At 38.8% G+C, this 22,879-nt stretch overlaps 1 protein-coding gene across 6 annotated transcripts in view; it reads right to left on the bottom strand.

Moving 5' to 3' along the window:
- The window catches only part of RPTOR (regulatory associated protein of MTOR complex 1), a 210,571-nt gene that overhangs the window by 123,747 nt on the left and 63,945 nt on the right, over positions 1-22,879 (bottom strand). For all 6 annotated transcript variants that reach the window (XM_041123882.1, XM_041123884.1, XM_041123883.1 and 3 more), the window contains exon 4: positions 3,715-3,873. In XM_041123882.1, the coding sequence (XP_040979816.1) occupies positions 3,715-3,873 (159 nt within the window). The remainder of the gene's footprint in view (positions 1-3,714; positions 3,874-22,879) is intronic.

A 22,879-nucleotide genomic window follows, 5' to 3' on the forward strand; every position in this document is an offset into this window, starting at 1 on the left:
AGCAGGCACCTTCCCACACTCACACTCTCTGCTGCAAGGCAATGCAGTCAGACACACTCGTCGCTACTGTCTTCTTTTCTACAAAGCATATATAGAAGGTCAGGTTTAAATTCTAATAAAATGAATGCAAATGAGTATCAGATTATTTATTTACTACTCTCCTCTTCATCTGCCAGGCTAGATTAAATACCAAAAGGAAAGGCTTGCTTCATAGGTGAACCCTGAAAGGTGAAGGTAACCAGAGGTATTTATACTACAGCAAGCACAACTTGTCAAAATCTATAAAAAAATTAAACTCAAGGAAAACCTGTCTGTAGGAGAGAAGGCAGGTTTGGTTCTTAAAGACCAAGTTAGTTTAGCTACTAGCTTTTCAAGTGCCTTATCCAAATCGTACCATACTCCCTCTTCCACACACCTCTCTGGAAGCATTTGAATGCTGTTAACTGAACAAAGTGACTGAGAAGTGCAGCTGAAGTGAATCAGGCTACATGATACTTCCTGAAGGTTTTATCTTTTTTAATATACATATCAGAATATACCATGCTTAATCTCTCCCGAATACACTACTGCCATGCAGGGAAGGCTTCTTACAGTGCACAGAGATCAGCTGCAAATGTCTCCCTCCAACAGAGCAGGGGGACAATCTGCTAATAAGCTCTGGCAGCTCTGCAACCCCACCGTCAGAGAAACGACAGAGCTGGAGCAGGGCTACCCATCCGGGTGTTCCTGGGACACCTTCAAGAACATGTCAGTCCATCTGCCAAGCCCTTTGTCAACTAATTCAATCAGCTACATAAGCAGACAGTTTTTCAGAGGAGTAGATAATAAAGCATGTAAGAGAAGCATTCTCCTTATATTACCATTTTAAAACATCAGTTCAGACAGAGCACCAACTGTGCAAGGGCAGAGGTCTAAATTAATTTTGAAATACCAACTCTTGAGAAATTAAGGGGAAGATATTAATGAAGATCTAACACTTTGTGAACTTTCTCCAGCATCATTACAAAGTGCTCCTGCACCACTATGTCTATTTGCTGTCTCTGACAGCTTGCTGGCACATGTTGGGAGATTTAAATAATCTGTGGTGCTACAGGAGAGATGCTTACGAGCAGCCATATCCTTTTCCCCTAGCCGCAGCATACCTCCTCCAACCCCAAACACAGAATTGCTTGGGTTATTCCAACAACACCATGACATTCCTGGCACCATAAGCTTTAGTAAGAGCTGAAAGCCAAAGCCTCTCACAAAACATGAGTAATAAACAAACCTAAGTGTTGTGACAGCAAAAGTAGATTTCCAAAGATGGCTAGTTGTTACAGGGGACTTGGGTGAAAAAGAAAAAACTGAAGAGGTACTAAGGTCCTCTAAGTTTCCAGTAGCTACCAACAGCACTGCAAAGCTTTTACTTCTTCCCTCACAGTAAACTGGCAGAAAAGAGGCGGCATTGGGTCTGCTAGTCTGTGCATCCCAGAAAGCTCTGGCAGCCATAAGGCACAAGGTCGCTAACCCGTACAGCTCTGCCAACTTGTGCTGCATGCAGGCTGGGCTGCAGGAGCACAGGGAAGGCAGGGCCGGCTGCTCAAACCCAGTGGGAGAAGTCCTTTCTGTCACCACCTACGTCAGCAGCCCCATAATGGCTGCACACCAATTTTATGGGAGAAAAAAAAAGGAAAGGAAAAATGAGCATCTACAGACTGAGAACAAAAGCATATTGAAATGTTTGGACAGACTCTTGAAATTCCATTGTTGTCTCCTATCCTTGAAGTAAAACAGACGTCACACCTCCTGTTTGCCACACTGCCCTCTACTCTCCTGCAGCACCTGCATCAAAACCTTGCTAACAGACTGACGAGTCTCACCCGGACCACACACTCTGGGGAACAGGAGAAAGATGCTCAACCCATGGGAAGTCAGTATAATTCCAAAAAAATTTTATTTGCTTCGACAGACACAGCTCAGCCTGTAACACACCACATCCACCAGCAAGGCATGTTTCACTCCTTTTGGCCCCTCACTTGGATGATCTCAAGGTCCCTTTCAGCTCTGCCTTCACGCTCTTATAACTGAGACTTCAAGTGCATGCATGAGCATTTTAAATCTAATTTTAAAATGTCAGCACAGTCAAATTTCAGTACCTCTACTATTTCAATTCAAGAGGGCTATAATACTGAGCCTCATTAGGCCCTCTGCTTAGATCTGAGACTGAATTCTTTAAGACTGATTTCTAAACACTGATTTCCACATACCCCCCCACAGTATTTCCTTAAATTGAATCCTTTGCTTAAAAGAGAAGTTCCACTCCTGATTTGTTCTTTCCCAAAAAAAGCCAGTATTTGGTAACATGCTGCAAAAAATACTAAACTTCAACTTTCCCCACCAACCTCTAAGACAATCAGATTTTTTTTTTCCACCGCCTGTAAGATAAGTCAGAGAGAACTCAGCTCCTAATCACGAGTGGTGTCCACACCACATTATCCCAGCTGATACTGCAGGCAAACTGGCAAATACCCAGTAAGCTCTTAATAAAGCATTTGGCACAACACACAACTTCATTGAGCAGTAATTTCCTTTTCTTTCATGTGTAACACATTCCACCCAGCGTTCTTTCTGGCTTATTTATTACCCACTGGCTGTTAAGTAAGAAGAAGGTCACTCCTATTTGTTCTTAAACACCAAATTCAGCTCCAAAATGAATTAGTATTCAGACCAATTGTTTATTGGTCTGAATACTAATCAAGTCTCCAAATAGATGCACCAGAATAAAGTGATGCCCTCTTGCACTTTCTCCCCTTCCATTCTACCCTGCTCTTTCAAATTACCAGTGAATGGTCATTCAATTATAAAAATAATACACGTGAAATATGAGAAAAGAAGCTCAGTAAGCTCCCAAAATAAAATAGGAGCATATATATAATAATGAATGCAAGTCCTATGTCAGCTGAATGTACTTTTCAGCTACAAGCAGTATCTCTCAATTTCCTAAGATTCCATTCTAAATCAGTTACCCTTAATAGAAACTAAATAGCTTAACTAAAGGGAAAGCAAAGTACATTTAGGTCACACTTGGAATCACTCGAAGGGTGTTGCATGTGATCTACATAGCTGTACAAACCATGGCTACAAACTATGGCTAACCAGGAATAACAAATTCTTTAAAAAAACAGAAGATACCTCTTATATTGTACTTGGGGGGGCTTTTCAGTACTCTGTGCTCTGGAAGCAGAGCTAGCCATATGGTTTATTGTCCTCATGCAGTATCTCTAGGTAGTTTGAACAATGGCTGTTCAGAGTTAGTAGACATTTTAAGCATAAACTTCATGGTAAGAACTTAATAATCAGTCAGTGATGTAATGCAGCAAAGCCAAGTCCATTGAGGAGCCTCACAGTTTACCCAGACATGACAGAGCTGGGGTGCTACCTCTGAAAAGCAGATGAAGCAAGGAAGTAGCTGGCTTTTCAGTGTTTTGCTAATGAGCTTTAGAGCATCTGAGAGTAGACCCTCCTGTCCCACTGGGAGGTGAGGGACAACCTATTTGGTCTCACAGAAGTTCAAGAACATGAAGAAAGCAAACAGCCGTCAGCAGGGAACCAAACAAATACCTGTGAACACATTTTAAACCCTGAAAATCCAGCTGTTCTCTAACAGAACACTTCAATAATTTATACAACAGTAAAAAAAATTCAGCTGTTCAGCACTGTTTCACAAAGACGCACCTTATTGAAGACCCAGATCTCCCCATTTACTGTTGGCCTGGGGACACCATGTCCATTGTAGTGGAAAAGTACCCGCTCTTCCTTGGCGTTTCGACGCAGAGATGTACACAGTTTCTTAACTTCATCCACCGTAGGATCAAGACTCTGCTTGTACCTGGCCTAGTAACATAAAATGTAAGATAATCATTTTAAATGTAAAACCAAATCTATTTAAGATGCAGGTACCTAGTTAAGACAGAAGCATGTATATAAATTGGTTACTTGGAAAAAGAAAACACAAAACATTTACTGTAGAGCTGAATAAACAAAATATGTCTGCTAGTGGTGTGTGGGATCACACACACACATGCAGTAACAACACAGGTTTTCAAAAAGCCTTCAGGAAGGCCAAATCTGTTTTCAACATTGGGCAGCCTCAAAAATAACCCTGCACAATTCTCTTAATTGTCAAATTCATACCCTGTACATCTCCAACTGAACAAAATTCCCTCTTAAAGACAGAAAATTGTATAAATTAGATATTCTGTAAACCTCAAATCTCATTCTGAAATGTTCCTTACCTCCCATATGGAAAAAGGACCCAGCTCTTGCTTAGAGCCTTAAAAGGAACAAAAATACCAGACTGAAGGGTGGAGGAGAAGTACAGATAGCTATTCTTCATGGAATAAGAATAAGAATAGAATAAAATGGAATAAGAATAACAGAATGGAATAAGAATAAGAAAAGCAGCAGCCTCATCCTATTCCTAAGCCCCAACTTTTATTCCCCTTTTTTAGTTCCCCTTTTATTACTAAGACAGATATAAAAGAAACCTGGCCAACACATCTGCAAATACGTTAAACCTAGACAGAGTCTTGCCTTTTCTAGATGGACCGACAGCAGAGACAGTGAAAAATTTTATGGCAAAAAGTTTGTCTTCAAAAAGAAACATGGCCAACTTCTTGCAGCTGTACTATGTACACTATGGGCATACTCATTTTCAGTAACAAGTTTACTTTGAACTTGCAGATCTCTCCATCCCAGCAGCTCATCACCACTACTGGTTCCATCAGGCCATAAACATGACTATGGCTCAATAGCTGGTCTGCTCTTTACATGTAGAGATGTGTAGAGAATACTGCTGACTAAAAGTACAGCTGTTTTAAAAGCAGACTAGTCACCTACAGATACTAGAAGAGACTACAGATACCTACAGAATTACAGAAAAGTTAATAAATGTGCAATCAGCAAGTACATGACGATTTTATTCAACATTCAGTGATAGATAAAAACAGGGGAAAAAGATCAAAGCAATTTAGCATAACACTAACATACTTTTAAATTAACTTATTAACTATTAGCAGATAAGATCAGGCACTAGGTTACATTGCACTCCCCTCCCTAAAGAAGGGTTATGAATATAACTATATTTCATAACCTCACCTCAAACAGCTTATAGACAACATCATTCTCAAGATAAAAGTGCACAAAAGTCCCAGAAATTTGATATTCACACAGCTGGGTAAAAAGAGGGAAAACTGATTGAGAGCCCTTGGCAACCGACCCTTGCTTTTGGAAAAATTTTATATTCAATATCATCACAACTTTGGTTGCGGACACCACATTATCGTTCCTACCTATATAGCTCTACAAGCATGTAAATCAGAACACACTTCTATGTTTGAGAAAAAACACCAACTGTTAAAAAAACTCAATACTTCAAAAACATTTTTACTCACTTAAGTTCAAGATGCCTATGTAGTAGCTAGTTTGTCATACTCAAAAGTGCATATTTTGAAGCAAGGCCAAATACTAACAAAAAGTCTTTCAACTGTCCTTTGAAAGACAAAAGCCTGTTTCTTCCTCTCTTCTTCAGAACTGCAGAGAGAGACTGAGAATCCAGAATCACAATGGCTTAAAAAAATTAAAGCCAATGTATTGAAATAAAGAACCAAGTTTAATAGCAGGACAACCATCTACATACCTCTGTAAAAATCTGCTATTGAAAGCCTGTTTATAACCAAATCAAGGTCTCAGAAGTTTGGGGTTTCATCTATGATAGGCAAAGATAAGAAAGTCTTAAAATATCACAGTAAAAGAGGATGAAGCACTTCAATATAAAAATGGTTTTCTTATCTATGAAGCTTGAAAAACAGATATCATGCTGCTCAATTAATATTCAGCATCTCAAGCCAATAGGCAAGATAGATACAATGAATGGCATCATTTATATGATTACAACAATAAAGAAAAGCAAGCAAAAGGAGAAAAAATATTAAGAAAGAACCAGTGATCTAAACCACTCATCCTTTCGGGGAACTTCCGCATTAAGTAAAGATAAGAGGCTATATTAATCTTAACATGGATCCCCCCACACCTCTTTCTTTCTCCTTTCAGTGTTGTTATGAAGGCGCTGATTTGCAAAAATGTGCACCTTAAATCACATTCTGCCTGCTGGCATCTTTACAAGACACTATAACCAGAGTGGTTGGTAATTTTTCAGCTCCTTTTTTTCCAAAGGAAAACATGCTCATTCAAACACTCCTCACGTCCTTTTAGCATAAATATTAAATACAGCTCGCAATTAATGGAGGTGAATTCACACTCTAAAACTAAAGCTTGTAGATCTAAAGATCCAAACTGTAAACATATCATTTGTGCATTGAGAAACACGAGGCTGAGAAGAATGAAAAGGAGAGGAGGGAGCCTGTAAATAAGCAGACAGTCTTAGTCCTACCTGTCAGCTCAGGACTTCCAGGCATGAGTGCATCATTCATGCACATACAACAAGAAACAGGTATCTGAGTAACAAAGTAGACCAGGTGGTGTCTTTTTTTTTGTCTTTTTTTTTTTTTCTTAAAAAATACCTTTTCATTGGTATGCAAAAAATACCAGGAGAATAAGTACAGTAATTATGAGAAATGTTCAGGGCTTGTTCATCTGATTGGAGTATGGGACATTAGTTGTGGGGGGAGACGAGGACCTTACTGGTTTATGTGATGCTCTGTGGGACAAGGTGCTATTTTTAATAACTGTTAAAAACAAATAAGGTCTCCTTCCAGAACAGAACTACAGAAATTGAAGTTCTTTGAGAAGAACATAGAGAAACAGCATAAAAACCTTGCTAACCCATGGGGTGCCACTCCTACCCAGTACCAGAAAGCACATTACCGATGACCAGCTCTACAGCATCCCATCACATTTAACACAGCTGACACCCAGATGAGCTGTGGTCCAGGAGGATTCACCGATTCAACAATTTTACCTTTCCTTTCACAGTATGAAGAAGCATTTTTTAAACACAGTTTTAGTTCTCATATGAACTTTTTGCATTTTAGCATCACTACCCTTTTGATGAATAATTTCCTTTTGTTATCCTCCTATATTTCCTTCTGTCATTATTCATTTGTCTTCCCTGGCAACGTGCTACATTCCTTCCCTTCCACTTCCAAACAGATGCTTTCAAGCAGTAGTTAGTGCAAAAGGTAACAGAGAGCCCAATCGGAATCCTCAAAGATCTGTTGGGCTTAATCTCAGCAACTTCTCTTGAAGTCACAAAGACGGCTTTATGTCTTGTTTTCCCTTTGTTTTTATGAGCTATTGACCAGTTCCAGATTGTTACTGCATCTGAAGACCTTGCTGGCCTTCCCTGCCTTCTATTATGTGTTGATGACAGATATTTTCTGGTGTTTGGCACAGAGTCTTTGCTTCCTGACGCAATTATCAGACAAGACAATCTAGACTTCGATTCCTCTGCAGATGATGCCCAGCTGTATCTGTTGCTCCCAGCTGATGTTGCAATCATAGCATGAGAGCTGTCAAAAAGCCCAACCAGAGCACTGTGATGGACAAGCATGAAATTGCTGACGGTGATGTCAGCTGGCTTTCTGGTGTGAATTTGATTTTCTGATCACTTCAGTGTCTCACTGAACAGCTCCTGTCAAAAGCAATAACTTTGTGGCAGCCTGATCTAGACTATCCTCATTATTCTACTCACGCAGGCAAAATTAAAAGTTTTGCTTGTTTATGTAATATTGCCACATTTCTATGAAACACTTACTGGTTTATCCAACCTTTTCCCTGTATACTTGTTTAAAAATCCAGTTTTTATGTTAATTTTTAAAACATTTCAATTTTCAGTATGCCACAAACTTCTGGGTTGACAAAACATTGTATTGACAAAGTTGCAAGAAATAGGAGGAGTTTCAATGGAAAGGGAGTTCTGGCACCCAAAACAGGAAGAGAGAACACTTTGGGGCTAAATACCAAGTGCATTAGCTAGATGTTTTTGCTGTGGACATTAACATTAACCATGCTTAATGCTGAAATTTAAAGTGAGATGGTTTTGCTCTACAGCAGTTATGCCGATTGCCTACTGACACACTCTCTCAGAACTACTTTCCAAATTATTTCCAAATTTCCTATCACTACAAAATCAAAGCAATCATCTTTAAGAGAGAAAACAAGGATTCTCAAAAGATGTGATTCTATCAAAGCCACATCATTTCCTTATTCAAGACAAAAGCAACATTCTGGCTATATCTGGTTTGAAAACTGTCGTTAGGATCTACACCAGCTCCGTGTCATTTTCATCAGGACGAGCGAGCGAGGTCCAAGTGAGCCAGCAGCGCAGGGCTCACACTACCAGTATAATTAGTAGGTCTGGGAAAACACCAGAGGAAAAGTGTCAGTGGGCAAATAAAGCAGAGTTACAGCTGAATAGCCAGTCAGCTCCTACCCCAGCCTCGCTGAAGGGGCTGCACTGGGACACCACGGCTCAAACACAAAATACAAAAAGCAGTAGCAATAAAGTACAAGCATTGTCCCATTTGTTTCATGAGGGATTTAGTTCTTTCAAAGGATAAATAAAACACCCACATGTTTACTGATTAGCAGGTGACAGCAGTAACCTCTCCAAGACGAGTCTGTCTGGAGGGGAAAAACCAATTCACTGTGTTCATCAACTTCTATCCCACTGGGAAATGTCAGTATGAATCGGCTGCATAAAGTAATTCCCACAGTTCTGTGGATTTTGTGCTTAAATTAATGGCTTAGCTTTGGAAACTTCACCTAATTACAGGTTTTTTCTTTTACTTTGAATGGGGCCAAAACATAAATCAAACAATGAGGAAAAGTCAAAGTTTTTCAGGCCCCTTTCCCAGGATATCACCATGCTATGCTCAAAAGAGCAGGGGCTGCAGAAGCTCAACGATTTCGTGACAAAGTGCTTTTGCTGTCATTTGCGAAACCAGAACCTGACTCATTATCCGCATTCCAAACTCTGGTGTGCTCAACCCTGCCAGATGCTGAGTTCAGGAAACTCACCTCAGGATTAGGTCCTATAAAAAGGACGAAATGCGGAGTGCTAAAAGTGACAATTTGAGAATAAGTGATTTAAGTTGCTGACGTTGCTTAACCATTAATGGGCAATGGAGAAGAAAAAAAAAAAAAAAGAGTTTTGGAAGCCAGACCAGGTTTCCATCATCATTGGCACTCTTCAGCCCAGCAGGGTGACTGATGCATGCTGGAGCACTATGGCATTTTCATCAGGGAGATCAATTTTTTTTCCCCTCAAGAAAATACAAGGATAAACCTATTTTCCCATCAAAGTTATAAAATTCAAGTCTTGATCCTTCCTTTTCCTGCAGCCTAAGACCTCAGTCTTGGTTCCAGAAAGACTCCACAAGACTTAGACCACAGTGTGCCTGTGATTCAATGCCAAAATAGCAACACCTAGCACAGCAGATATGAACTACATGAAAAATTTATCTGTTGGCATTCATAACCTTTGCTATTTACAAGTTATAATACCGCCCTCTTTTCATTCAGCATAACAAAAGCCTAAAGTCACTCACCTTTTATCCCTAAGATACCTTACTAAACCTGATGGGCCTAACTTCCATAAAAATAGATTTATACGCCATTTTTTAGAACTCATTATACTCATTTTTAGAACTGACACATGATCCCCAAATTGCTTTCCCTAGTAACTTCATACTGCTGAGGTGTGATGTTTTTGGTGAGTCTGGGTTGAAGAACATAGCTATTCCAATGATCTCCCCAGCCGCTACAGAGACATTAACTAGTGTGTACAGCTGTAATGAAGGTAAAGAGGGTAAAACTGTGCTCATCTGAGTGGAGAAAAGGCATCATCTGCACAAGGTCAGAGCCTCACACTTAAAAGTTAAGAAATTCTCAGACATAACTTGGTTAAGCAGGATTTAAGCCCCTTAGCATTTTGCAGATTAAGCTCTACAAGACTGGAGTGGGGTCACAGGGCACCAACAAGAAACAACTTCAGAGAGAAGTAGCTGGGGGTAAAAAGGTAAACAGTGTGGAACGCCTTGAAATTCACTGTGTAAGGACTAAGGAAGCTCTCCATGAAATCACAGCCCTGTTTCTGTTCATATCTGCCCTTCTCTTGTTCCCATCTCTCCTCAAAGAGATCAAAATCACCCTTACCGTTGGACACACTGTTGGGTAAAAGATTCCCCAAAACAGGAATGGGTCTGGTAAGACAGCTCCGCTCTTCTTGAGAGACTCACTGGCACTGCTGCTCCATTTATCATCTGAAGATGTGTTCCCAATTTATCAACAGAAGAATTTACTCCAACGTTCAATATTTTATACTGAAACTGTCTTTTACACCTCCTTACAGAAGAAGCCACATGCATGATCCTACCCAGGATCTACAATGAAGTATTTTTAAATATAAATTTTTAAATTTACAGCTTTTGCTTTATTTTGCTGAAGATTTGTTTTTAAAACAGCTGTTGGGTAGGAAGAAACCCACATGCAAAATAGCACACACAAAGCAAGAAAAACACAGTTTCAGAGTTACTGCTACAGGTAAAATAAATAGAACAGAATCAATATAGTTGTAGCATTTGAGTTTTTAAAGTTCACTATAGAACTGTCAGTTTATATGCAGAATACGTACAATAAAATGAACTGAAAGGTTTCTTATTCTGCACCCTGCCATCCCATTGCTTAGTCCCATAGAATCTCAGAAAGCAAGGCTGGCTTGGATTTCATGAAGTAATCTATTCCCATCCCAGTTATCCTGATGCAGAATCAATTACACTTGCATCCTTTCTGACAATTGGTCATCTAACCTGTGTTAAAGCCTTCCTATAGCAGATGCCCAAAAGCCTTGCAAGGCAGCAAGTGCTGCATTTCCCTTATCATTATAAACATTTTTTCCTAACATAGCCTAATTCTTCCTTAGAATGATTTATAATCTTTTTCTGCTTAATTCTTCAAAGCAACTCTACTGTTCAAGGTGAACTTCTACGTAAATGGGACATCACAGGATGTCATGCAGCTGCTGCACTGTGACTTGGATCAGATTTGAATCCCAGTTTCCAAATGCAGAAAATACATTAAACTCGAGACTTTGTCATGCACACAGACAGCCTACTTAACATGATTTAATTAAAAGGAATCAAAGCAATCTAATTATTCCAAGAGAGTGTTTTTTGGAACAATGCCCAAATTTGAAAAACAGAAATATAAAAAGCCTTACAAAGAAATAAGTTACTAAAAACCAAAGGTAATGAAACCAGCAGTTTCAAGGGCCAAAGATGTGCAGGTCTCATACTACCTCTCTTGGCTGTGCACGTACCGGAGCCTCCAGCCCAGCACACAAACCACTTTGCTACTGCTCAAGGCATCAAGGTCACTGCTCAAAACTGCTGCTGTTGCTCCACTAGCCAGTTTAGCTAGCATGGTTTGTGAGGACGGAGGGAGCAGAACACCAGGAAAAAGAGGGGAAGAGGAGACCTAATAGCAGGTTCTGAAATGACAGGAAAATTGTTACGGAACTTGTGTAGTCAGTTTTATCAAACTGACTGTTAAAGGTTAAAATTTTGAGAACACTTACTCAAAGGCATGCCAATGGTCCTGGAAGGAAGCAAATCCACACTGCTTCCTCCTGCTCCATTCTAACGAAGCAGCACAGTAACTTCAGAAACAGATTATTTCTACAACAGACAAAAGAATTCACCCAATTCAGGGTAGGGTGCTCCAGGGAGTGATACATCACTCTAATCTCTGCATTCCTGACTGCCACCTCTTCGTTACACACAAGAATCCCTGCAAGTTCCCAGGACTGCGACTGTACAAACCATCCCGCAGTTAAATCCAACAGCCACATCTTCTACCAGCAACACCAACACCAGCACACTGGAGGGCCACTCTGCGATACATGGCAGCGCAGAAGCAGTTATGCGTAAGAGCATGTTAGCAATCATTTTCACAGTAAGAGAATTCAGACCAGTATCTTATATCCAAAGAATAAAAAAAATCCTGCAGCCAGAGATGTTTCTCAGATGTTTGAAGACTTATTAATGAAGAACACTAAAAATCCTGGATTTAGTTTTCCTTAAAGTGAAAAAGATAAAATTGAATTAATTCAGGTTCCATCTTTTATGGGGCAACTGCCAGTTTGATGCAACATCTTCCTCCGAATGTCTGGAACAAACTCTGGCTTAGACGTATAAAATAGGCATATATATGTCAAACAGTTTCACAGGCATGCAAGTGGACGACCATGTTTTGCCATACAGCAAAGCAACATCATTGATGTTTTGCCATTATTTTTTTCTTTAAACTATTTAACACACTGAAAGCATACAAAACAATGAAAAAGAACATTGCCAAAATGATGGCTCTGGTCTTCCCAAGCAAAACATAATAATTCATTCAAATACTGGTGTTACAGTTATTTTACTTAGCTTAACACATTTAAATAGAAATTTTGAGCAACATAACCATTCAGAAAATTAGAAGGCCCAAAACGAAGAATGGGTGCATGTACAGGAGAAAGAATTATGGTGAAAACTCTGAAGATCACTGGAGAAATTTAAACCTATACCACACCTACACGCATGTGCTTCTGGCTTCATTTTCATCCTTGCGTAAGAACTCTGCCAAGCTGCATCTCCATTACAAAAGCAACAAAGTGGAGAGATGAGGAGTATCTTCTCTTTTTTACTATTTTAGAGCTATTCACCACGAAGACAACCTCAACGTAGCATTATTATTCCAGTTGCTACAATTTAACTTTTGACAAAATCAAAACATCATCTATGTCCCATTGCTTTCTTTTCTATATTTTTATTAGATAATAATGATGAAATAAGGAGCAACAATGCACACTTAAAAGAGTTTTCACATGATGCTCAGCACTGACTGAGATAATATGTGAGTTAAACTACACAATGAAAACCTTTGTGCTTTCTTATCCTGTGACTTTCAGTGTAGAATAAAATAGCTGTGGTCAGAAAAACTGAAGTAAGTCCTTTTTAACTGAGTGACCAGTATATTAAAGTCTGATTCTGAATTATGGTACAGGAAAAAGCAATTCTAATCTTTCAGCATTGCTCTAGGTTTTACTTACTACGTCAGTATTATCACAAAGTGGTAACTATCCCCTTAATAATACAGGATAACAAACTGGCTCAACAGAACCCTCAAAAAAAGCCAATGGGAGCCCAACTCTTAGAGAGCACTGCATTTTTACAGTGATGGGGTGGGAACATTTTGGTACCATCAGCCTTTCTGAGGGCTTATTAAAAGACTTGAAACAAAAAACTCTTCATAAGGACGGCATAAATATATAGCAGATAAGCCAAAAGAAAAATTACACGCAGTGGCACTGACAGAAATAGAGATAATAACTTCTATGTATATCTAAATCCTGCCGGGGAGACAGGACCTGGCCAGCTAGGTTACAGCCAACGCTGGATCCCCAAGACCACGACCTGCTGCGGTTCCCAGTTGTCTCTCATGCAGCTTAGAAAGATAAGGTCTGAGAATGAAATGTGCATTTGATTTGTTTTTGCATGGCAAGGAATTCTCTTTCAGATCTCCACTCACTGAGGCTACAAAGTCCTGGAAAATCCTGGCTTAACTGATTTCAAATAAATTTTTTTTAATTGTTAAGAACAAAAGTTTAGGAAAAAGAGAAGACTAAAATAGCTATTACTTATAATGGCACAAAATTAAGACAGGGCATTTTAAGTATATACCACACAGATAAGCTTCTGTTCTGTTTTAAAACATTCCTCAAACACTAATCCTCACTTAGTAAAGCAGCAGCAGGGGAACAGCAGCATTTATACTTGCATGTTAACAAATTAAAATACAATAGAAATAGCTTAGATAAATTAGAAGAGAATAGTGTTACCATAGTTTTATTTATTTATTTATTTTCAAAGCATTCTATGAAATCATCTTGTAATGACATGCAGGAAAATAAAAAATAGGGTCAAAATATTTCAGTAAGCTACTCAAAAGGTTTAAATCATATTCTAGTGCAGTAGAAAGGAAGCTCAGTGATCTGTGCCATCTTTTTTGTCCTTTTAAGGACTGGAACTTCAATTTTATTATTCTTGACTGGATGCTCAAATTCACCCTTGTTTCCATTTCTCTAAAGGTCACATTAGATTTCTTCTCTGAATATTCAGAAATTCTCTGCAATCACCTCCAGTCCTTTTGTTAGGGAACTTTTTGATGTTGAGCAGAAAGAAGAAAAAAACCTAAAGCTCCAAAATGAGTTAGAACATGCAGACAAGCTCACATATGCACGGAATTTGGGTAGTTACCCAAAGATCAGATAATGCACAAGTAATCTCCAACAGAATCCCATGTAAGCGTGTAGAAGGGCTGTATGACCCAGCACTATTATCTTGCACTGGGTAATATCTTGCATCAAGTAAGAAAACTGTGATGAATACAGTCCACAAAAATATATTTTTATATTTGTACATATTTATGAATTGTAAATTAATTTCTATGAGGAAATAGTACACAGTACATCCAGCACATACTGGGATTCACAGTTTTCTAAACACCTTTCTGATTTCCTCTGTCGAGTTGGAAAAAAAATAAAATAAAAAACGTTTAAGCCCAGCCAAGCCTCAGCTAAAGATTTGCTCTGGTTTACTGTAACCCAAGTTTGAGAAACACAGAGTAAGAATTGTACACTAGCTGTAACTGCGAGGCATCACTATGCTTTGGGGGTTTTTTGGTTGAGGGGTGGGCAGTGCTTCTCTGAGCCTGAGAGTTTTCTTCTCCTTAGGAAGGTTTTCAAATAAAAGTTATTCTATCACAAAACGCAATTAAGATTTAAGACTGACTGCCATTTTGATTTTTGGTATTAAAAACACTTCAGATGAATCAACATTCAGATCAATATTTCAACTACCAACAGAAAGTCTTTAATTATATCTATAAGGTGGGTTCCAGAGAATTAAAAAGAAATTACAAGATACACAGGGACTAGCAGAAAAACCTGGAGGAAGCTAATGCACAGCACGAGTAGTTGTTCCAAGTGATCAGGAGTTACAAGCTTTGGAAAGCATATGCTTAAGGTTTAACTTGCTGGACGCAGACAGTTCGCAGCTACAGAGCTGACGCGGCCATCATCAACTGCAATCAGTTACAAGCAATGAGATCACCAGATTTTCCACTCCCCTATCACATCACCAGGAGTCATGGAACAAAAAGTGTAAACTAAATTAACTCAAGTATTAAATAACTGAACTTAAACTGTAGAGGGTAACCTCAGTTTAAAACTGCCTGGGTATCAGGAAACGTGAAAGCAGTTAAGCATGACATAATTCTTTTAAGTGAATCCAGAGGAAATCCAGAGCAGTCTGACATGTGTGCTGAGCACATTGGTAGGAATAATAATAAACAAACAGAAACATGAATAAACACCTCAGGGAAGAGTCCATTTAGCATCTATAATAAGAGTTTGATTAAAAAAAAAAAGTATGGCTTCTCATCTTCTAGAGTTTTTTAAAGAAATCAAAGAGCACAGAGATGAGAGAAAGTATCTTTTTGATATAAACCCATTTTGATTCCCAGAAGACATTTAGCAAGATCTTAACATGAGATTTGGAAGAAAGTCCATATATAAAGACTTGCTTATAAAACAAGTGGGTGGGGGGAGAATCATTAAGTTTGTCCAGGGAGGGAAGCCACTGTGAAGTTCCAAGGGGATCAGTTTTGTAGACCAAATCATCCAACATATTAATAAATACTACTGAAAAGGGAGTGAGCAGAAATATGACAGTCTGTTGATGACAGAGGGTTATTCAGAATTACTGCAGGCAAACCCTGCGGTAGGGAGTGTTTCAGCAGCAATACAGAAGAGGATATCCAATATGGACACATCTAAAAAGTTATGCAAGAAGAAACACCATTCTGATTCTACACAGAGAACAATTAGCCTTGAACTACATACTAGCACTCAGAAACAAGATCTTGGGAGTATAACGAGCTGTTCTGTATAAACATCAGCCCACCATCAGTCATAAAAGCAAGTACAGAGTTAGAAATAGTCAGGAAAGCAAGAAAGAAGCCCCCAAACCACTATGCCACTGTAGAGATCCAGCGAACACCTGTATCTTGAAGATGGTCTGGTTTGGGTTTTTTTTTAGGTGTGCAATAGCTTTCACATGAGGAGTGATTAAATGGCCTAGGATTCATCTGCCAGGAGAAGTGATACAGAAGCTGTATGTAACAGTGGTCTGTAAAATGAGAACCAATTACACTTTATTCATTTTCTCTTGGCTAGCCATTATGTCTTCCAACACTAGAACTAGGTAAACTAAAATGAAAATATCCATTGACATGTTTAGAGCAAAAGAACAGAGACACACAACTTAACTAAACATTGTAGACAAGCATGTCCTTGCCACAAGACACCACCATTCAATCACTTCTTTGAACTATTTTAAACTTTTCAGCTTTCATAAACTCCTGGAAGAACAATACATGCAGGACAGTAAAATACCAAGACTCCACCTCCAGCTCAGAAAGCCATCAGGTGAGTAAGATACACGCTCAGTTCCTCGTGTGAAATGTTTTTACGCATCTACAGTTGGCCAGGGTACCAGCCAGGGTCCTGAATTAGAACCAGGAAAGCTCTACTGCTCCTGTTCTCCAGTACAGCCCAGTTGGTCCAGTGCAGTTACCTACCCAGACAGTTTTTAATCACCACTTCATTATTCATCTTTGCTCACTCACTATAGTCTTGGCAGGGACAGTGCTAGAACTCATCTAAGGGATAAACCTCTCCTTGGAGACTGAGCTTCCGCACAGACCTCTGAGGGTCTGCATCTCAAGCAATTCTCTCCAAGCCATTTCTTCCACAAATTCTTCCAAAACACACTAACAGTTCCTGTTCCTAATAACTTTCACTACTAGTTGCTTTATACCCACTAATTTCTTTTCAATTAACTTCACTACTATGGACTTTTCACAATGTTGTTATACCCACACTTACTTTCTTTTTCTATATATGACACTAAGTGGGCCTACTTCCAAGTCTTCTGATGTTGAAGCTGTTTTAGTGAAAAACTACATATTTCATTCATACCAAAAATACTTTGTGCTTTGGTTCATTCTAAACCTTTATTAATATATCAATCCTGTGATTTACCATGATTTAATTTTAATACTTACTAAAACACATCTTTTTTCTTGCATCAAAGAAAGATTTAGGATCCTGAATTTACACTGCCTTTGGAAACACATCAAAGAATAGACAAATTTAGAACTGTACAAGACCACTTTTATTTTTGTGCAACATCACGATAAATGAACAATCTACACAGAAAAGAATTCTTTCATGAGCAGTAGAATCAAGCCAATTTTTTCTCCAACTTGGCTGCTCATTTTTGGATTTTCTGTCACCTGATCAGATGTAATCTCTTTCTGAAGGTTGGGGTGTTAATGGTGTTTTCTCTCCATACGTAGCTGTTAATGTCTGGTAAAAGTTGGGCTCAGACTGCAGCCTGTTCCTTAGTTGACCAGGAGAGTAACAATATGCAGTCTGTCCTCTACCTCCATCCAGCTATTTTCACAAAATGTTCAGGACAAATTTAAATTCTGAATTGTCAACCCTTTTAAAAATAGCATGCGATGTGTTAAGGTTGCTGGGATATACGATGGATGCAAGATGCAACCACACACTGTATAGTTTTAAAAGCCTGGCTTCCTCAGAATATCAGTCAAAAATATATTCAATCTTTTTAATTCATATAGCAACATGTTCTGCACTACCCCATTACAAGCATTTGTTTAAAATAACTCTTACTACATCAATAAAAAGTATGTCTTGTAATAAATCTGGATCCTTTTCTCTAGAGGATATCTGACATTTTATCCAAAAGCAATGTACTCTAATTCACACAGCTGTTTTCCACATCCACCCCAAACAAAGAAAATAGCAGCAAAATCTTAGTAAGACAGAAATCCTTTACAGGCAGCACATGACCTTGTAGTCACTCCCAGTTTGCTGTCAAGCCTGGAAAGGATAGTAGTATGACAAGTTTGTCCTAAAGTACCTGGCAAACTCTGTCTAGCACAGAACTTGGCAGGAAGCCTGCAGTCTTGCAGCGGGTTTTCTGAATTTCACAACATTTGCACTGATGCAACTTTGCTGTTCATTTCCTTATGCTTGCAAACATGAGTGCCAGAGCAGGATTTTGCTGCACCAGGTCATCAGACTGCAAAACACGGGTAGCAGAGAAGTAAACAGCTGCAAGAGCATGTTATGTGATAACTTCAGAGATCAATTCAGCAATGTAAGAAGTGATTTCAATTTATACCTGCTATCAATCAATCATAAATTCAATTGCCTGTAAGCCCAAGCTGATATGACCACAATAACTCTTGGGTTAGACACATGCATGCAAATACAAATTATTCTGAACCATATCCACAGACTCCAGGCTTTTTTTTTTTTCTTTAAAAACACCTTTTAGGTGTTTCAATCTTAGATTGTGGGCACATGACATTACCCTGATGGAAATTCATGAGGATTAATCAAAGATAATAAAAACCTGCATATTTAAGTACAAGGGAGTATGCTGGAAATCCCAAACTGATGTTACAAGCAACAGCTTAACCTGGTTAATGCAGGCCATGAAAAATGTTTCTGATAAAATTATTAGTTATTGCTAACTTGAAAAATATTAATTACAGTGAAGACGTATTATAACTTACAGATACTTAAGTTTAAATGCTAAACTAAGTCACAAGGAAGACTCTTGCAAGTCTTAGGCAAGTCCTCTGCAGATATTTGGTTGCATTTTAAAGATCCATCTCAATCTCCTCCATGCTAATATATTCACAAGCAGCCCAAGACTTAAACAGCTTAATTTGCTAGATGTCTAGGACAAAATGCATTACTAGAGCTAAGCTATAAGGGTGGAACATTTATTCGCTTGACTGTAGTCAGCAGTGTAGTGACTTTACCTTTCCTCTGCAGAGTCTTTGACCTTGCTTTTAAGTCCAATGTGAAATGAATTCTAAAGTACCTAATCCTCATTGTGTGGATTCAGTATTCAACAATACTTCCAAAAAAATACCTTTGAGCAGTCTGTTCATGAGAACTGATGTTGACAGGGAAGACAAAAATCAAGACTACTAACCTTGAATATCTGCTACAATAGATTCAGGAGACAGGTGTGTTTCTTTCTCAGCAATTACAAGCTGCTACACACTACAAGTTTGCTCCAAGATTTATAGAAATTCTACCCACCAGCCTACCCTGTATGGTAAGAATCCCTCCCTATCTGTTCAAATAAAATAAATGTTCTGAGATGGCTGCATAAATAATTGTTTATTTTTATACAAAGGGAATTGTAAAAGAACTTAAATCTGCTTCTCATATGCCAGATCTCCATCCTCAGACTGATGACAGTTTGATGGCTTTGATGGATCACATCACAAAATGCTCTAACAGGATTTTAAGTACACACCAGGACACCTCTTTAAAACCTACTTAGTCAAATAACGTAACTCCTAAGCAACAGTGTCATTTTAGTACTATTCCTTCTTTATAACCTCTATTTTAAGAGCTCTTTAAAGTTTCAGGCTCTGCATCTTCTTGTTTCTTAAATATAAACTTAGATATTACTCAGAGCCCAGTTTAGGCTGCAGGACCACAATCTGGTGCATAAGTGAATCCTCAAACTGGTCATCTTTATTTTCTGGTTAAAGTGCATCGTACTCAACAGGAGGAACTGCTATCCTGTACTCATGCTAGGAGAAGTTGTTAATCTTCTCAATACTAAATAATTATTTAGCAATTTCAGGTTTTCCTCTAATTGCAGAGTGATTGTTTAGTGAAGCAATATTCAGATTAAAAAACAGCTTAATGAGTCAGGAGAAGGAAAAACAATCATTCAGAGGTTTATGCTTTGTTAAGATCCATATGAAAGGAGTTAAAACCAAAGTATTTCAGACTTTTCTCATTCTGCCTTAGAGATGAGCAGGATTATAAATAAAAATGTAAATAGTTTTCTCTGTTAGTGCTCTAAGTTTTGCACAAAACTCTGATGTCTATTCAGAAAGAAGCTTCAGTTGTCTAATACAGTATCATTTGCATGTCCAAGTTCGCAGTGACTGAATCCTTGTCCAGTGGATCCCTAGTGGTATTTACTAGATAAAGAGCACCAGATGCAAGTGGATCTGCAGAAGGCTCCTCCCTGTCTCTAATGGCCAGTGATTCACTACTCTCCATGGAACACAAAGACAAGGTATTTTTAAATAGGTCACACAGAGGCTGGGTGGTAATTACAGAAAAACGTTAATCAGATTTGAGCAGGCAGAGCTGCTTATCTCTTTCAAGAAGCCTTTCTAATATCAGTTCTTTCTTCACATCTTAGGACAAATGACATTAAGAGTACAATGGTCATATGAAAATACCCTAGAATACGCAAATCTTGCTTGTCTGCCAACTCTGGCCTCATTTTGATGACAAAATACAAAACAAAACAGACAGGCAGTATAAAACATGTGAATGGATCTTGATTTCAGAATACTACAGAAAGCAAAGCAAGAGAAAGCATGGTCACTGAACAACTGCATTCAAATAGAGGATTTCAAAATTAATAGGAGTTCAGATGCTGGGTGATAAAGCAAAGGAAAAGCATTTCAGAGGCAGTCTCAGGAAGTTCCACCTTGGCAAGGAGGGCCCATTGCTTCTGCAAATGACAAAGTGTGTAAGGGAGGGGAAGGCAGTAGGTAAAATAAGAATCTTGTTCTTGGTGGCCTTAGGCCCTTAGCACCTTCCCCGCCAAGCAGGCCTTACTCAATGTGCATCTGGGAGGTTTTACCAGGTCGCTCTTTGCATTTTCAAGGGGAGTTGTTTAAAATGTGCAGAAATAGCGATGGGATGTTCCGGAGCCTCTGTCCTGCAGCAATGCAGGTCTGCTTCCCAGAGAGAGCACAACTGAGGCAGGCATCATCATCCAGCAGCTGCTTGAGCAGTTTAGTGATTTTGAAGACTGCCACGTTTCAGAGAGATACGCTAACCTAAACAGTCACATTACTGCATCACTTTTCAAATAAAATGGGAAGAAATTTTGTTTGTTTACAAGTTAAATGTCCTTTTCATTGTGGTTCAGGCTTATCTTTCTAGACTTCAGTGATAGCCTTCCCCTTTGCCCCATCTCCTTCATTCAAGGTCACTCCTGCCTGCAGTGTTTGAGGCTTTCAGCAAGATGGCAAGACCCAGAGGATTTTCCCACTAAACTGATTTTGCAAGTTCGTTGACTTAGTTCCAGAATGCCAGATCACTGCTGATCTGCAATGCATGAACAGTTCAGTTCACAAAACAGCTTAATGCCACTTCCTTGTCTTTACAGCTTCTGAACACACTTCTTCACATCAGTTCATGCCTGTAACCATTTTTTCCTTTTTGTGCCCCGTTTTTCCACGAGAATCTCAGAGAAATCAGTATTAAGCACATTACTGCTGCAATTTTGAGTTTCCACTTTATTTTCAGTAGTGTGTTCAAGATATATCAGATTTTTTTTTCTCACTATCAAAAGAATTAAAACATGCATTCTACCTAGACTGAGCCCCAGAATTGCAGCAGGGAGCTTTCCACTTGTACAGCTTACTCCCAAATCCTTTGGTTATCATTGCTATAGGAGATGTTTTTATGTACAGGTGGTACAGCTACTCCCATCCGAAAGCAGTCACATCAGCAGTGCCTACAGATACACTGCTACAATTCAGGCTACAAAACTCCAGGGAACCTATGCAGTGGTTTAAGATGCTAAAATCTCCACAGTCGTTCATTGTGACTTCCTCCCGATGCTTAGCGCCCCAACTGCAAAAGAAAATAGGTGGCCCAGTTCAGATTTTTCAGCACAAAAGAGTAGCTTCAACACAATGCATCTTTGTTGATGGTTTAGACTGAGACCCTGGTCTTGTGTTGTCCCCTGCCAAGCTATGCTGTGGATGAGTGGATGGTTGGATTGCAGACCACTCAGAGAACTACCAAAAGAAAACTACAAGTCAGATACTGCTTAATTTGCCCTCACTTTCTCCATATTCACAAGACATAAGAAAGTGGCTTTCATCATTTACCATACTTACAATCTGTGCTTTTCTGGCTAAACTACCAGTTCTTCTAGAGGGATATTTTGCAAAAACAGCACATGGCTAACGGTCAAACTCTGAATGGTACCACAACAATTTTTCAGATAAAATGAGAATGTGAATAACTGGTTTTGGCAATTATGCTTGTTGACCCCTCTTCTATGACAGACTTTTTTTTTTTTTTTTTTTTGTGGAAAAAAACCACTGGTTTATGCTGAAGATAGTTGATCTTTAACAAGACAGCAAAGGATTGATACAGCAAAATTTTGCAGAGCCTGAAATAGCTGCCAGATTCAAGAGGCTGTTGGGAAATAAAAAACAACAAACATAGTCCTCTTAGGAAAAACCTGGTTTTGTTAAACAAGGTCACAATGTCTTTTTTTTTTTTTTTTCTTTCTCTTCATTTTTTTGTTACATGTTCTTATATCTGCAGAGTAGGGAGAGACCAAGTACAAGTTTTTCCATTTTACATTTTCCCCTTTGGAATTCTACAGTATTTCTTCTTGCAGGAGCAATTAGTATTTGCTGTTGTTTTAAAACAAAAACCCTACAGAAATAAAGGAAAAGTATGACTCACAGAGACACCAATAATTAGGTCATGTGTTCAATTAGTTTTCATGCTTAACTAGTTACTCTTTAGGAAATGCTCAACCTTTGATGTGCAGCAGGCAACTTACCAATTAATTAGGCAGAAGGAAGCAATGTAAGGAATGAAACCTCAGAAACCGTATCAAAGCCCAGAGATATCTAATGAGGGAAACAACAGCATCAACAA

This window comes from Aquila chrysaetos, chromosome 5 (genome assembly GCF_900496995.4).
Source record: "Aquila chrysaetos chrysaetos chromosome 5, bAquChr1.4, whole genome shotgun sequence".
Taxonomy (NCBI): domain Eukaryota; kingdom Metazoa; phylum Chordata; class Aves; order Accipitriformes; family Accipitridae; genus Aquila; species Aquila chrysaetos.